General features: G+C 40.5%; 1 protein-coding gene across 4 annotated transcripts in view; it reads right to left on the minus strand.

The window, feature by feature from the left end:
• Positions 1 to 17,890, minus strand: part of LOC106867633 (uncharacterized) — a 274,630-nt gene extending 256,740 nt beyond the window's left edge. The window contains exon 1 of one of the 4 annotated variants that reach the window (XM_089349994.1): positions 16,722 to 17,890. In XM_089349994.1, the coding sequence (XP_089206120.1) occupies positions 16,722 to 16,879 (158 nt within the window). In that variant the 5' untranslated portion in view covers positions 16,880 to 17,890. The remainder of the gene's footprint in view (positions 1 to 16,721) is intronic. The other 3 variants (XM_089349993.1, XM_089349991.1, XM_089349992.1) reach the window with 3 other exon arrangements.
• Positions 17,891 to 18,694: the final 804 nt, after the last annotated feature.

An 18,694-nucleotide genomic window follows, 5' to 3' on the forward strand; every position in this document is an offset into this window, starting at 1 on the left:
CCTGACTAGCCCCGTGCCTGTGACATGTAAAAAGTACCCACTACACTCTCGGAGTTAGGAAGGGCATCCAGCTGAAGAAACATCGCCAGAACAGATTGGAGCCTGGTGCAGCCTCCTGGCTTTCCAGTCCTCAGTCAGACCGTCTAACCCATGTCAGCATGGAAAGTGGACGTTAAACGACGATGGTAACGATGACTATCATATTTATTCTCTGACTCTCATAGTTCCATCGGATTATCAAAGACCCCAAGTTTACTGACTCGTTTGACTGGTACTCCGTCGGTTGCAACTATAAGTGTTCCAATTGATCCGATCAACGGAACAAGCTGCTCATGGAATCAACGTGCAAGTGGCGGACTATTCCACAGACACGCGTACCCTTCAACGCAAAATAGAATGGGACAAGGCTGGCCCTTTGAATTACAGGCACAACGTGAAATGACGCGTTTTACTCAAGAACACAACGCGCCGCCGGGTATCGAACACACGACCTCGTGATCCTAAGTCGAGCACCCGTTATTACAAAGTTACGCACCTTCACATCTCTTGTAACACCTTTACAATAAATAACTCCTACTGATGTACAGTTAAACCAACCCAACTCCACCCGTTACATCAATGCATCCCCTTCCTTCACCTCTTCTACCCATCCATCACCGTACCCCCCACCCCCACCCCCACAGATTCCCGACTGAATACTGCCAAATGTATTCTACCTCAATGTGAAGAGCTCTGTAATTTCCTTCCAGATCAAAGTAAACAAAACCAAACCAACACACAACCCTCCCCCTCCTCCCAAACGAACACATTTCTTATCTCAAAAATAAACCCTTTCTTCTAAGTTGCCCCTTCCCTTTCCTTGTACTCGTTTAGCGTCGCCCCCTAAAAGAACAACCCGAATTTAGCACCCACCCCTAACTCGATTCGCTCAAAGAAAAGCTTTAGAAGCAGCTAGAAAACTCCTATTCCTCACCACAGAGAAGAATACGGAAGAATATTGTGATGTGTATCCCTATTTAGTTAAATTAGTGTGTGTGTGTGTATGTGTGTGTGTATGTAATAGTCAAGGTACGTAGTCAAGCGGGTAGGACGTTGCATTCATAGTCGCAGGATCGTGGTTTCGATTCCCAGATCGGCTGTGCATTGTGTTTTTGAGCAAAAACAATTGCACATTGCTGCAGTCCTCGCAGCTTTAAATTGATAACACGGAAGCTACAACAATGCGTTGAAGCGCATTGTGACTAGCGGTGCGTAACGACATCCGATAATCTGGCCGATACAATGAGACAGACAAAAGCACGCGTATGTGTGTACATACACACACACAAACATACACACGCACGTACACACACACACACGCACAGAGAGAGAGAGAGAGAGAAAGAGAGAGAGAGAGAGAGAGAGAAAGAGACGCTTTGGTGCTTTACTACTCACAGTTACAATTAAAATACCTTAAATGTCACTGGCTGTCTCTCAGTCACATTCATTCCAGGACAGGTCAGTCTGATAGAAGTCTGAACAGTTTGTCTGTGTCTCTTCCCTTACCTTTCTGTCTGTCTGTCTGTCTGTCTGTCCATTCATGGATTTATTTTTCGACAGATTTACGTTCAATCTCAACCAAACGAAGACCCCCAACCTCTTTGCAGTTACTCTTTTCTCTTTTCTCTTTTCTTTTAATATACACAAGCACCATATATGTATTCTCTGTTAGGGAAGAAATCGTCATATTTGAAACTTCTTCCATAATAAGTTTGATAGGTCAAGATTAGGTGAACATGCAGTTTAGGGGTTCAAAAGGTGAAAGTAAACTGACCGGAAGTGACGACAATTAAATCTGATAACTTCCTTTAACCAATTTATAGATTATGGATCAACAGGAACATTACCAACACAAGGCGGGGGAAGCTGGCAGAAACGTTAGCACGTCGGGCGAAATGCTTAGCGGTATTTCGTCTACCGTTTCGTTCTGAGTTCAAATTCCACCGAGGTCGACTTTGCCATTCATCCTTTCGGGGTCGGTAAATTAAGTACCAGTTACACACTGGGGTTGATGTAATAGACTTAATCCCTTTGTCTGTCCTTGTTTGTCCCCTCTATGTTTAGCCTCTTGTGGGCAATAAAGAAATAAGGAACATTGCCAACACTTTCGGTCAGTTCTTTCCGCACAGTACTCATGCAGGATTATTGCATTGCTCACATGTAGCTGTGATGGCTGTCATGCATCGATATGCAAGCCATCAAATTGCTTTCTCAGTGGTGATGTTCATTGTTGGATTGAGGACTTGGGAGCGGTGTACTTCAGCTGCTGTTTCTAAACTACTTGACATCATTAGAAGATCTGTACAACTAGGTACCTGAGAAGGCAGCATAACGAGGGAGTTTCGTTAATAAAAAAATCAGGGATTTCACCTGTTCTCTTAATGTTCCCTTTATGAAATTCTGAGATGTCACTCTTCACTTCCGGTCAATTTAGTTCTTTTTTTTTCTTTTTAAACTCTTGAACTTCATGTTAACTCAGGATTGGCCTCGAGCTAAATCTATGTCTTGTATGTTTACCTCTTGAGATATCTATCAATCTATCTAAAAATCTTCCCTCCCACTTACCTACATAAACCTACCAATCTACGAGATTCTGCCAGACAGGAGTATGTCAATTTAGTTACCTACCTACCTATCAGTCGGTCTGCAAATCAATCAACATATTTACTTACCTTCCAAACCTACCTACCTACCTGCTTATGTACTTTCCTACTTGCCTACCTTATACACCTAGCTGCCTTCCACCCGACTTTCCTTAATCATTCGGCAAACAAATTCACTTCTGAAAGTTCTCACCTTCTCACCACACATGTCCACACACACACACACACACACACACACACACACACACACACACACACACACACACACCTATTTACTCACAGATGCAAATACCCAGATTAGGTGTAAAAGGGTAGGGAGAGGAGGTGGATAGTGAGGCTACAGAGAAATTGGCTTTATAGATTAACAAAATCATAGTAAAACCGTAGAAATTTTTAAAACTAGTGATTATATACTGAAAAAAATATCACAAATAATAGCTCAAACAGCAGAATAAGTATTATGCTAGATAATAAAGCGCATATTTACAGAGAGATACGGTTATATATAAATTTATATACATATATATATATATACACACACGCACGCATTAAGTACATGCTAGTGCTAACGCGCTATCTTAAAGGTAATGTTTCGTCAGTGTCACGGGCCTTTATATAGAGAGGTTATTTAGTGCGTATGTTTGTATGTATGCATATTTGTATGTTTTATTTTATGTATATCTTCTCAGGCATATAGTTGCATATCTAGACATGCTCATACATATTTAAATGATAAACTTCTGGAAAGTTTTACATATTTTTACAGTTCCAGTGACGGATTGGATCTGTAGTCTTCGAATTAGCTTTCTCCTTTCTGGTTTTGAGAAGCCTAATTTCTCAAGATTGGTATTTAGGCAGTGTGTTGCATATCTCAGGGCCCCAATAATTACAGGCATAAACCTGAACTTGTATGTATGTATGTATGCATGTATGTATGTGTGTGTGTATGTGTGTGTATGTATGTATGTATGTATGTATGTATGTGTGTACGCGCGCATGCGTAAGTGTGCATACGTTATATCTGTTGCAAACTATGGACACAGCTTCTGGTTAAGTAAGTGAACAAATTTGGAGCAGTGGTGGTGGTGGTGGTGGTGGTGGTGGGGGGGCTATAGAAGTCAAAGTAAGAATGAGTTGGAGAAAGTTAAAAAATCTATTACCTCTGTTGGTAATAAAGATTTTCCTTCTCAGAGAGAAAGGAAGATTGTATGATGCTTGTGTACGAATTGTGATGCTGCATGGTAACTGAGAATGGATTTTGAGGTTAGCAAACAAGAAAGAAATGAAGCGAACATTTCCCGCCGGATGTGTAATGAGTTGAGAGAAAATCAAGATGTTAAAAGAATCAGGTGTATATAAGGGAGGGATCTGTGCTGGAATGGGCAGGTGCTGCATGTGGGGGAGCGTAGTTGTTTAAAGATGTGACAAGAGCTCTAAAAGAATGGAACCCGTGGAGGGGGGAGACTGAAGGAGTTTGGGAAGAAATGGTGAAGGCTAACCCCAAGTGTTTTGTTCTGCTGAAAGAGATAATTAAGGATCGCGTTAATTGGCAACATGCAGTGCAGGAGAACACCCAACACTGGAGTAAGAGTATGGTGAAACAAGCGTTAAAGATGGGGATAATGATGCAGACTAGAAGGTATGTGTGTGTGTATATATATATATATATATATATATACTCACACATATACCTTAGTGCACACGCAGACACATTTGGTTCCTTTACTTACTGTTCTTGTAAAATCCATACCCTGCAGTCTGCTTCGTCTCTGGTACCCTCTCTTTATCTATTCCCTCATCCCTACCACTTATCTCCCCTTAACACTCCCTTTTATTCGCTCATTACCTCTACTATTCACTTTATTGAGCTGCCGGAGTAAGTAAAGTTAGCCGCATCCCGCTACTCCCTCCCCCTCCATCATTCCATCTCCTCCGAGTCATTTGTTATTGACAGCCATCACTTACCGCACCACTGTCCATCCCTTTTCTACCCTGTCTTCACCCCCAATCACTCTGTTTTCGCCACTATATTTTTCATACCACCCCCACCTCATCTACTATCGATCTTTTTTCTATCCACCTCCTCTGTCAATCATTTTGAGTGAAAGAACACATCATTCAGAAGCGAGAGTTCTTTAGTCTTCGAAAAACAAAGCAATCTCATGAGTGTTCGTACCGAGTGGACACTGGAAAGTGGTTGGCATTAAGAAGGTCAGCTGGCTTCAGAAAACAAGCCAAATGTGGAAGGTACGGGCGGGATGTGATCCTTAAAATATCTGATCTGGAATATGATGACTCGTCTAACCCATGATAAGTGGTTGTAAGACGATGGTGATGATGTGTGTACGTTTGTATATATTTGTATATCTTTGTACCCAAACAAATGTATGTTTAACTAGATACTTATATATACGTATATAAGTGTATATAAATGCACGTATATATAACTATATTTAAATACGCTGTACATAAGTATGTGTGAGCATATGCATGTAAATGGTTATTTACGGATGTATGTCTTTGTATGTCTGTATGTCTGTATGTATAAAAAAGTTGTCTGCCAGAAGGTTTGCAAATCTAACGGAGGCCTCAAAAGACATTTTAAGATCCACAAAAATCAGAACTTATCTGCAGTTCTTAGTGGTCCAAATCGGATATGCAATTTATGTGGTTGTCTTTTTCAAAACATTGGTTTAAAAAGCCGCATCAGACGCCATGAGGGTTCTAAGGTGTAGGTACAGGAGGGGGTCAAACTCTGCATAAGGAGTTTATGTAAAAAAAAAATATATATAAAAAGATACTAAATCTACGATGTTGAGTTGGCGGAGCTGGAAGAAAATCGGAGTGGGTGCCTTACGGTATTTGTTACAGCTCTGAGTTCAAATCTCACCATCATCTACTTAGTTTGTAAATTTAATCCGTTTGCCGGCTTAACACCACCACTTTGCACCTTGGGAACTTCTAGCATAGTCTATTCTCTTGTAATCATTTGAGCCAGGTTCCCGTTTGACGATATCTTCGCTAAGATATACCCTTAGGTTTTTTATGTTACATTATAGAATCATCAAAGCAGACGCATATATATATATATATATATATATATATATATATATAAGGGCTAGCTACTTGATAAATTCTTATAAAAGAATTCATCCTATTATTAATTAATTATATATATATATACATAATATCAAAGAAATTACAACTTTGTCTGATTTTCACGTTTTATTTACAATCTTATAATAATATAAGATAATATAATGAAATGATAGAATATTAAATCTCCATTCTGATTGAACTTGTACTTTCATGCATAAACTATGCAATCTTGATTGAGGCTCATATAGTAGTGGTGACAGCTATGTTTTACAATTTATATATGTATATATGAATCGAAGTGTGTATGTATTATTCTTTAACAAGAATAGTATTGGCGGTAACTTCGAAGTTTCGGTCAGCTAAGCTATCATTAGTCCAATATTATCGGCGTCAAGGGAACTAACCACATAAGGACATCTAATTACTGCAACACACTGATTGCCGCTCTACCATTCACTGTATTCTCTGTCTGTCTGTCTATCTCTCTCTCTCGCTACACACACACACACACTTTCTATCCCTATATCACCACCGCTCTCCCAAACTACGAATGGTATTTGGAGATATGATACAATGAACATTGTTCATTGTGTCTGGTAAACTGCAAACAATGGCCAGTGTGTGTACAGCAGACACGCGCACACACATGTACAACATCTACACAGGTACACATACGCATGACCAACGTTGTACACGCGCGTGTGTGTGTATGTGTGTGTGTGCGCGTGTGTGTGTAAATATGTATGCATAGGTGCACATAATTGACTTGCTTACACTGGTGTATAATGTATGACAACCACACATGAACAAAGTCATACCTGTATGCCTCGAGAGCTGAACACGCGCTAGAATCTATACCCCCCCCCCACACACACACTACAGCATATGTGAACCAGCGTAGAAAAGAAACAGAGATACGAAAGAAGAAATGTATGAAACATAAACGGGGGACATGTACAGCCATAACAACACAGTGTATGTGCGTGTGATGTATTTAGGCCGACCAATGCCTTGTAAGTAAATCTAAAAGACATAGGCTCGGGAACAGGAGGTGCAAGGGATGCAAGCGCACCCCTTAAAATGTAAACACTTTTAACATCTGAAAAACTTGATCGCCAAAATGGACAAACGTAGAAACATTACATTTCCATTTTTGGATTAAATAGATTTGATTGATGTACAAATATAATAATCCTTTCTGCTGAAGGCACAAGGTATGAAATTTGGGACTAGTTGATTACATCGACCCCAGTGTTTCACTGGTACTTAATTTATCGATCTCGAAAGGATGAAAGGCAAAGTGGGCCTCGGTGGAATTTGAACTCAGAACGTTCTGAGTTCAAATTCCGCCCAACTGAAATATACCGAGCTACAAAAATGTAGCAAGCATCGAGAAGTATTTAGAATCGTGAAAGATCCTGGTTCCCAAAAGTATCTGGAGCTGAGAAGTACCACGAGAAAGATGTGAATGGATGGAGTAAAAGAGATAGAGAGAGACAACAAACAAGATAGTTTGTGTGTTAATAATCATACATGAACTAACGTGTGTATGTGTATGTGTGTGTGTGTGTGTATGTGTGTGCATATATATATATATATATATATATATATATATATATATATATATATATATATACTAACTTTGAGAAGTATACATATATATATATATAATATACACTGTACTTATATATACCTATCTTCTATTTCTATTATCCTTATAAAAAGCAAAGTTTATTTGTTTGTTTGTACATTGACATCTGAAAACACTAAATAAAATAGATAATATTTCAGGTTTTTCTTGTCATTTAAACTAATTTGACTATTCCGCAGATAACTGCACTTATTTTCCGAAAACGGAATGGTGGTGGGGGTCGAGTTGGTGCTAGCGATCCACGTACTGTCCATTTCACCGTAATGCTTTTTACAGAGTGAAAAAATATTCCACCTATCACTCAATCCACCGCCAACTTTCTCTAAGTTTATACATTACATTTATTCCTTTGAAGTCGCTGCCGGACCTCCGCTTTCTCTCCGTCTATATGTCCCTCTCTCTCTCTCTCTCTCTCTGATTGTATATGTGTCTTTCTCTCATTACCTCTTCCTCCTTTCTCTTTACAGAAAAAGTTCATGAAACAGAAAATATTGCAAAACAATTTAAAGGGGTTTACGAAGAAAAAAAACGAGACGCCGAACCCCTGCATTCTCTGTCCCTCTCTCTGTCTATCTCTCTCTCAGTCTGGTTGTAGATGTGTGTCTCTCTCATTGCCTTTAACTCTTTTCTCTTGAGAGAGAAAAATACGTGAGACAGATAGAAAAGGGATTAGGGAGAAAAAGCAAATAAGACAGAGAGGGAAGTGGTGGTAGTATAACTTAATAGATATTAGTGGTTGTGGTGGTAGTATTGGTAACACAATCTAGATATTCTAAATAAATGTTAAAAATTATGTTATGCAATATTGAAATACCTTTTTAACAGCTTTTATTGTAAGAAAAATGGGCATTACGACAGATACCAATATGTGCCTTATGAATACATTTGAGGGCCGAAGGCTGGGAAGCCCGCTACTATATATCGTCAGTAGATCATAAATCCGAAAGTGACGCACACTCTAAGTTATAGAACAGTAGAGTAATATTAGATAAGGAAAGATATGGTCGGTCTATTGGTTACCCTGGGTTTCACGTCCATAAAGCGCTTAGTTTTACAGCGTTTCTTCAGATCCTAAACCCATTGGTTTAGACCAGGCGTCTTCAAAGTGGTCGATATCGACCCCTGGGGGTTGATGTGACTAGCCAAGGGTTCGATAAATGCACTTCTACTTATTTATTTTACTGTATATGTCTGGGGGTCAATGAGGGGTCAAGGATTCCACGTAGGGCCAATGTTCTAAAAAGTTTGTGGGCCCGTGGTTTAGACTCTAAACAGGTTTAGGGACTGAAGAAACGCTGTAAAGCGCTTAAGCTTTACAGCCTCTAGCTAGTGGCCTCTCTAGAGATGCCATAGGCCAACGAGGTTAGGGTCTGAAGAAATGTAAAGCTAAGCGCTCTATGGACGTAAAACCCAGGGAATACCCATAGACCAGCCATAACTGTCTTTATCCATCCATCCGTCCATCCGTCTGTATTTATATTTACCGGCACTGATATCTATGTGTGTGTGCAAGTACGGACAAATTTTTCTTGTTTGTTTATTTACGGATTTATTTATTTACTGAACGGCATAATGGGCAAACTACTTGACAAATACGAATTATCCACGTGACATTGCAATTGCTTTTAGAATTTGTTCCAGAACTATCCAGGAAAATACCATTATCACTGGTGCATAAATTTATCACTGCTTGATTTGTAACTGGTTTGACAAGTGCTACTGGACGAAACTCTTGACCCTTGAGTCACTGTTACTTCTGCCAAATATTATATATATATATATATATATATATATATATATATATATATATATATATATATATGCATGCCCATGTATACCTCTGTCTAGATAACTAGATAAATATTCACACACACATCAATGTGCAAGCATACATAAGACAGATCAAACAAAAACCAACTGTCCTTTCTCTCAAACACACAGCTTCTGCTCACAAAGCAGACATCGCTCCTAGATTTGACATGAAAGTTTTGACAAGTAAATGTTCATATTCAGGTGTAATTAGTTTAAAAAACATAGAAATGACACATTGACAAGCGTTAAGCAACAGCTCCAATACTTCCGGGCGGAGGCGCAGTGAGACGACGACGACGACATTAAACGATTCAACATGCTCGTAACACATCCAGGGCGGTGCTACTCTTGTTATTGCGACTGCACACAACAACGTCATCCTAGATTTTATCTAAATGAGAGTCATTCGACTGAATGGCCCCGAGGCAGTCACTTAATCCTCAGACACGCGGTTTCCTCACTATTTCTGTTCTTGTAATTACAACGGGTTAGCGCGTCGGACAAAATGCTTGGTGATATTTTGCGTTCTGAGTTCAAATTCCGCCGAGGTCGACTTTGCCTGTCACCCTTTCATTTTGGCTGTGGCTATGCTGGAGCACCGCGTTTAATCGAACAGATCGACCCCAGGACTTCTTTCTAAGCCTAGTATTTATTCTATCGGTCTGTTTTGCCGAACCGGTAAGTTACGGGAACGTAAGCACACCAATATCGGTTGTCAAGTGATGGTGGGGGGACAAACACACACACATATATATATATATACACAAAGGGCTTCTTTCAGTTTCCGTCTACCAAATCCACTCACAAGTCTTTGGTTGACCCTAGGCTATAGTAGAAGACACTTGCCCTAGGTTCCACGCAGTGGGACTGAACCGGGAACCATGTGGTTGGTAAGCAAGCTTCGTACCACACAACCACTCTTGCGCCTATAAATTATCTGCGACATTATTTATTAGTCTTAAGACAAACAACTGAAGCAGCTCCATATTTTCAAAACATGCAAGGAATTCGAGAAGAGAGTAACAGCACACACACACGCCATTGCCCCCTAAACCCCTGCAGGAGCCATAAGGAACGCCGTCGTGACATGCTGCAAGTATCGGGCCTTTTTTGAACCTAGCGGAGAACAGTGTTTTCTGCCGGTCTGAACACATTCGATTTTTTTTCCAGAAGGAAAGAAACAGAAAGAAACGATCCACGACTGATACTTTATTTATCGACCTCGAAAAGATGAAAGTCAAAGTTGACAGCGTTGAGATTTGAACTCAGAGAAAGGAGAACCGGAACGATCGATTGTAAAGCAATCTATTCTACGTTCTAATGAGCCTGTCTTTTGACCGCCAGGTGTGTGTGTGTGTGTGTGTGTGTGTGTGTGCAGAGAAAGAAGAGAGGTGGACAGATATGTATACAACATACATGGATTAGTGTGTATGTATATGTATATGTGTATATATATATATATATATATATAATCGTGAAGCACCTAACTGTGGCTAACCCTTATCTCGCTCAGAGATTTATTATATATATATATATATATATATATATATATATATATATATACACGGGAGAAAGAGCGAGTGTGTGTGAGTGCGCGCGTGTGTGAGTGCGCGCGTGTGTGTTTGCGCATTTGTGCGTGTCCTAAAAATAACGAAGTGCGCATAAATCAGCAATAACAACTTTCTGTAAAGAAGAATGTGAAAAAACCAACGAGGATACAGGAGAGAGAGAGAGAGGGAGAGAGAGAGAGAGAGAGAGAGAGAGAGAGAGAGAGAGAGAGAAGAGAAGGAGAGAGAGAGAGAAGGAGAGAGAGAGAGAAGGAGAGAGAGAGAGAGAGAAAGAGAGAGAGAGAAGGAGAGAGAGAGGGGGGCAGAGGGACTCAATGCGTGAATGCGACTGCTAGAAATAGTAGGCAAATTTCCTTGAAATCTTAGAAAAAGAAGAACATAAGGTGGCCCCGGGGCGTTGTATCAGGGAAAGTGACAGGATGTTCGCGGAAGGAGTGTAATTGATAACAAATTTGTTTGACCGCAGCTGACACCGGAATTGAATGACACCTAAACAACATCGAAGCACGCCAGGACATTCTCTCTTCCCCTTCCCCTCACTTAGCAACAGTCAAGTTCTGAAAACGGACACAAAAAGTGCATTATATACTCGTGCACAAAACGTGCATTGTATAGAAATGCACAAAAGATGCATCAACCGAAAACTATTTGCTAAGGTATTTATGTATGGAATGTTTGCAATGTGTGTGTGTGTGTGCGCATGCGTGTATTATGTGCGTATAGACTTACTCTTACTTGTTTCAGTCACTTGACTGCGGTCATGCTGGAGCACCACCTTTAGTCGAATAAATCGATCAAAGAACTAATCCTTTGTAAGCCTTGTACTTAGTCTATCGGTTACGTTTGCCGAACTGCTAAGTTACGGAAGTGTAAACACACCAACATCGGTTGTCAAGCGATAGTGACGGGGACGTAAATACACCAACATTGGTTATCAAGTGATGGTGGGGGACAGACAGACAACAAACACACACACACACACACATACATACATATATATATATATATATACACACATGACGGGCTTCTTTCAGTTTCTGTCTACCAAATCCACTCACAAGGTTTTGGTCGGCCCGAGGCTATAGTACAAGACACTCGCCCAAGGTGCCACGCAGTGGGACTGAACCCGGAACCATGTGATTAGGAAGCAATCTTCTTAGCACACAACCACTCCTGCGCCTATGTTTGTATTTTTATGCGGAGTTATATTAAAAATATTCTAATATTAAACTGAACAACTCAATACATTTTGTTGAGAATACATTTATTAAACTTTAACAAGAAGAGGGAGTAACAGTAACTTCGAAGTTCCAGCATACTTCTTCGGACTGTCCGACGAATGAGAGTAGATTGAATATTCGAAGTCGCTGTGAATCCTCTTGTAAATACAGAGTGAGAGACAGTGATAGAGGGAGGAAGTGCAGACGAAAGAAAAGAATACATACACCCGGTGTTTAGGGTTAGGGTTTTTGTTACGCCGAAAACGGGTGGTGCACGTATTCTTCGCCTCCACCGAAGTTCCTACCACAGATAGAATTGACAAGAGAAGGCAGCCATCCAGGGTCGGCCATAATTCACTTTGAACACTTCAATGCCTGTTATTCATCCTTCTAATGTATCACCTATTTGTCGACATAGGTTCGAATCGTAGTACAAGCAGTTATTTTACATAATCTTCCAAATTACTCATGGCACATTTAATTATATCTTATCTTCTTTCAGTCATTGGACTGCGGCCATGCTGGGGCACTGCCTTGAAGAATTTTCAGTCGATTGAATCGACCCCATTACTTACTAATTTGTTAATGCCTGGTACTTATTCTATCGTCTAACGGTCAATTTTGCCGAACCACTAAGTTACGGGAATGTAAACACACCGGCACCGGTTGTCAAGCGGTGGGAGATACACAATATATATATATATATATATATATATATATATATATATATATATATATATGACAGACTTCTTTCAGTTTCCGTCTACCAAATTCATTCACAAGGCTCTGGTCGGCCCGAGGCTATAGAAGAAGGCACTTGCCCAAGCTGCCATGCAGTGGGGATGAACCCGGAACCATGAGGCTGGGAAAGAATATCGCATATGTTCAATCAATACATGTCTCTTCCTTGAAACAGAGTGTGTGGAGTTTACAAGTAGCCTTTATCGTAATCACTAGGAAAGACCAATGGGAACACCGTGCGTTTTGGAAAACGGACGTAGGGATGGAATTCCATTAGGTGGAGGTTCTGGGGAAGATGGACTGGATGTAGTGGTGAGTAGGTATCTGTCGGATGGTGGGGTGGTGGTGAACGCAATATGGGTGACGGGAATAGAAACGGGCGAATGCGTGAGTGGTGAAGATAAGAGAACGTGCAGTTTCGGACGAGTAGCGCCCAACGTAGTAGCGGTAAAAAAAGCAGAGAGAGGACACGTGTGTGAGTGCGAAACTGGGACGTGCTTGTGACTTCATGTCAGTTATTTGAGACGGCCTTCCTTGGGAAGACGCCGTCTCCGATAGCCATCCATCCATAACATTGTATACAACCGAATTATAGCCCTGAGCCATCAGACCTGTTATCCTGTTTCCGTGGCGTATAGGTAACCGAGATCATAACAGTCCCCCTGGATAGGACGCCAGTCCATAGCAGGGGTGCTTATTTACAGCTGAATGGACTGGAACAAGGTGAAATAGTGTTTTGCTCAGGAATACAACGTACCGCTCGGCCTGGGAATTGAACCCACGATCTGGCGATCACGAGTAGAACACGCTAACTACTTGGCCACTTCGCTTTCACTAAGTAACTGAGTATTTCAAAGAAAATTAGACGGGAATAGTTGTCCTTCGAGGTCCCATACATCGTGCGAACGGAAAGAATACGGAAGTGGAAGGAAATAGAATAAAATAAAAGAAAAGTAAAATTTTGTGAAAAAGTATTTTTTCAGACTTGTAATTTCTGTTGAATGAAACAGGAAAACTAAAGAAGTAAATTAAAAACAAAACAATAAAACCATCCCTTTCTTTTCCCATGAGATTTGGAGGGACAGCTATTCCCAAACCCCACCGAATAAAGAATCTGTAACCCGTTAGCGTGCCTTAGTGGTTAGGGTGTCAGCACCATGATCATAAGATTGTGGTTTCAATTCCTGGACCGGGCGACACGTTATGTTCTTGAGCAAAACACTTCATTTCACGTTGCTCCAGTCCACTCAGCTGGCAAAAATGAGTCACGCTGCGGTGGACTGGCGTCCCGTCCAGGTGGGGAACACATACGCCGTTGAAACCGGGAAACCGGGCCCATGAGCCTGGCTAGGCTTTAAAAGGCGCAAGAGAGAAGAAGAAATATAAGCAATCTAATGTTTATGAACTTCAATAACAATGGACTCACCCGCCAAGGGTAGCATGGACCCTGGTTGGAAGTTATGAGGTAAACTTGAACCAGTCTGACAGAGCGAGAAGTTAGGGAGGGGTGAGTGGGTCTGGTCACACGCTGTGTCGTGCTGGTTTCAACATGATGTATACCTGTGGTTCTCTAAGCGGGGCACGGAATTGCAGGTAGACTGCAAGTTAGGATGGAATACAACATTGTGTTGTATGAATGTGAGTGGTTGAGTATTCCGCAGGCAATGTGTTTCTAACGAGGACACACTACCCGGTCACTCAAATCGTGCATATTCTAATGATATATAATAATGAAGGCTACATCAGACAATGCATTCTAGATACAGACCAATAAATGACAAATAAAGGGTGGATGGTCACACCCGGAAAACCCTTGATTAATGATTGCTTCAACTTTTAAAGCTCAGCCTGAATCAGCCTGACACGGTGAGTTGTGCCGTCTGAAGACCTGGACATATAACCTGAGCACGGGCCGAGACCCCAAAGGACTAGGGGCAAAATACTAATGTATGTGTGATGTGGTTGGGAACGTAGGGGCTCCAGTGTATTGCCCTGCTCGTGGAAGGGTATCCTATATTGCCGTAAAGTCGGCATTTGACTGGGGCTGGTAATTATTTTCTACTCTAGGTACACGACCCGAAATCTTTGGGGAGAGGGCTCGTCGATTAGATCGATCCCAGTACGCAACCGGTACTTAATTTATCGGGTAAATTTTCAGATTAATACCCGCACGATTTTCACTAAGGTGTTAGGGTTACGGTTAGGGTCAGGGTTTTAGGGTTAGAGTTAGGGTTAGGGTTTTAGGGTTTGGGTTAGGGAATTCCGTCCCTAACCGTAACCCTAACCCAAACGCTAACCCTAAAACTAACCATAAAACCCTAACCCTTACCCTAAAACCTAACCCTAGTGAAGATCGTGTGGGTGTTAATCTGAAAAATTACCATTTATCGACTCCGAAAGGATGAAAGGCAAATTCGACCTCGGCAGAATTTGAACTCAGAACATAGACAGACGAAATATCGCTAAGCATTTCGCCCGGCGTGCTAACGTGTTTTGATACGGGTAGCAGTCCACCTTGACAAACTACTACATAGACTGCCCTCAACCTATGTCCACTCAGAAGAGTTTTGCTCCACCCGAAGCTATGTAGGACTGGCGCAGTTGACCAACGTGATGTCGGTTCGTGTGATCGAATCTGCGGCTGTGAGAATGTAAAGCGAACCAGTTCACCGAATACATAAGCACAATTTCCTTCCCACATCCCCTCGCATAGCATTTACCATAGCTTTAAATATATACACGCATGCAACAATAATATATAAACTGAACGAATATTGCTAAATGTGGGGCTAATGCAGTTTTGCACCTCTCCTTAAAACACGCATTTAAAAAAAAAAAAAATTTTCGTGTTCCTACGTTTTAGATATCGGAGATTACGAATATGCAAGAAAAAAAAATTTCAATACATTCCGAAAACTATGAAGGAATGTGAAAATAATTCAGTGAACAGAGATAAGCACCAAACGTGCATAGTCGAAGTGTTGATCTACTCGATGTCATTACACGTAAAAATACTCAAGAGAAATGTCCCTCGAAGTTGGAGAAAGGAAACAAAGACCCAGTGGCTACTGTTTTATAAATATGTACACATGTTCGAGTGTGTGTGTGTGTGGTGAGATGGTGTGGTGGTGCTGCTGCTCTATGGAAGTTTGATGTAAACAATTCCAACAGTTCCTGGTTCTGTGTTCCATCAACAAGTGTTGACATTTACATAAAGATTCCCGGCAAGAAATTCAAAGTTTATCAAAATTAATCGTAAGACGACGACGGCGTAATAGTTTATCGCTACAATACATAATATAAAGCAAGCATTGTGACCACCTCGCAGCCTACAATATATAAATAAATATATATATATGTATGTATGTATGAATGGGTGTGTAGAGAGAAAGAGAGTGTTGAGATGTATGCAGTCATTAATATATTAATTGCATGTGTGTGTGTGTGTGTGTGTGTGTCTAGAAGTGTGCATATATATGCAAGCAAGCACGAACACACATGTATGTGCTATTAAGTCAAGTCTAGGCCAATACTGGCCGAAACATCAGCTTATGCAGAGGGTGGGGGGAGGGAGCGAGCATTTGTGTGTGTGTGTGTGTGTAATAGAAAATACAGAAGTGGTCCTGTAAAATAAACATGGTCAGGTATAAACACACACACAATATGTGTATATACATATATATATATATATATATATGTAATGCGGCAGAAAAAGCTTCCAGATTTTACATAGCCATTGTGATGGTACTATTAAGGTTCGGCAGGTGATAATGGTATGCACACATAACCGATATTTTACTGGGTTTTTTTTCAGTTACCATTATTGTCTGGACTCGTGCACAGAGTGTATTTGTTATACAAAGTATTACAACGAATGGTGAAGGTGGAAGTTTTTTTTTTTTTTTTACCGTAGCCCTGTACATATGCAGATATTTAAATAAAAAATAAAGTTTTTATAAACGAAATGAACAAGGAAAAGAAGACTTACATGCCGACCGCCAAATGTGTATCCTGTGTTTGCGTCGAACGTTGAACTTGTTGTGAATGTACTCCGAGGAAAAGGTAAATTATCGACCATAGTAGAACCATTTTGGTGAGTGTATATTGACGGCAGGTAAACGCCAGTCCGCCGCCTTGTTTGCGCATCCAGAGCAGCCCAGCTCACGACATACGGCACAACCGGGCTCACACATACACAAACTTACAGATACAATTACACAAATACACACACATATAAAAGATGTATATATATATATATATATATACACACACAAGCAGTAGAGCACACGGCTGATAGCTCACAGTACACTCTCTCTCTCCACACACAGAGAGAACAGAACACACACGCACGGTTTTCCTTCTGCCACACTCTTACTGTCTCTCTCTTTTTCTCTCTCTCTGCTTCATTAAAAGTTTCTTCTCCCCCTCTTTCTCTCACCTCTGCTACCTCTCCTTCTTTCTCCAAGGCATTCACTACTTTCTTTCTGTCTTTCTTTTGTTTCTTTTCTCTGGCGAAGGTGGGGACAGGGTAAACTTAAAAACAAAACAAAAACCTCTTCGGTCTCCTGTTCTTTTCTTCTTTTGTTTGTTTGAAGGTAAAAAAAAGAAGATTAACTACAATACTCCGATGATAACAACGATGGCTGTACTCCTCCACCACTGATAAGACAAAACCAGTCTCTACACTCGTCCAATGTGGACACGTGAGTGAACTGTAAATATATGTCTCTTTATTTAAATACCTAATATTAAAGACATTTCCTATTTTGTTTTTATCTCCTCTTTTTTTCCGAGGTAAAGAAAGTTTATTAAAAAAACTTTCTCTTCACCTTTTGTTTATCACCGTTTGTCCCATCAAACTTCGAAGGCGGTGCAAAAAAAAAGTTTGTGTGTTCAGTTCGAATGCCAAACGTCCTCTGTGTGTGTGTGTGTGTGTGTGTGTGTATAAATATTATAAATATTGCACTGGTAAGATCGACTACGATGTGGTTTGATAGTGAAGTCGTACTTAGTAAATATGTAAAAGGAAGGAGGTGTTTTTTCACTGCTTAGTCGGGGGCCGGTGTGTGACAGAGCTAATCCGCCGAACTTACTGAATGACGACGACGACAAACCGTTGTGCTTCTTTTACTCCAGCCCAGCACAAGCGGCGGCGGTGGAGAGGACTGGCTTCACATGTGGTACTAATAGATGGTTCAGCCTCGTTTACACAGACGGATATTAACACACATACATACGTTCATACAAGCACACATTTATATTGACACACATACACACACGTGTGGGCACTTATATATACACAGCCGTACAGACAAGCGTATATTTATATTTGCGCACATACACACACTGACAGACGCACTTACAAGTATATATTTATAGCCAGACGTACACACACACACACACGCACACACACACTTACGAAAGCGTACGATGATAGCTATATGCACACAGATAAATAGACACACAGATACACGGATCTATACATACGGGCGTACGTGCAAAGCGCAGTTTTATATTCATGCTCTCAGACACACATACATACCAGTACACATATTTATACACATGCGTAGATACAAGCACACCTTTATATACATACACACACGGTAACAGTGGACGTTCACAATTTTAATATCAGCTCCGTACATACAATATTTAAACACATGCATATACATACACACGCACGTATTCACACACACACACACTCATTCACACATTGACACTGAGTAACTGGAAATATATATATACACTTTTACCCATTATATTTTGTCTTCGTAAACATTAACACAAACTTAAATATACACACGTAGACCCAGAATTATATATATAATTAAGGAAAATTTAAAAAATAAATTTTATCAGTGGCTTGCATATAAAAAATATACCTATTTAGGTACATTTATATATATATATATTCTTTTATTTCAGTCAGTTGACTGCGGCCATGCTGGAGCACCGCCTTTA

This window comes from Octopus bimaculoides, chromosome 3 (assembly GCF_046866305.1).
Source record: "Octopus bimaculoides isolate indiv1 chromosome 3, ASM4686630v1, whole genome shotgun sequence".
Taxonomy (NCBI): Eukaryota; Metazoa; Mollusca; class Cephalopoda; order Octopoda; family Octopodidae; genus Octopus; species Octopus bimaculoides.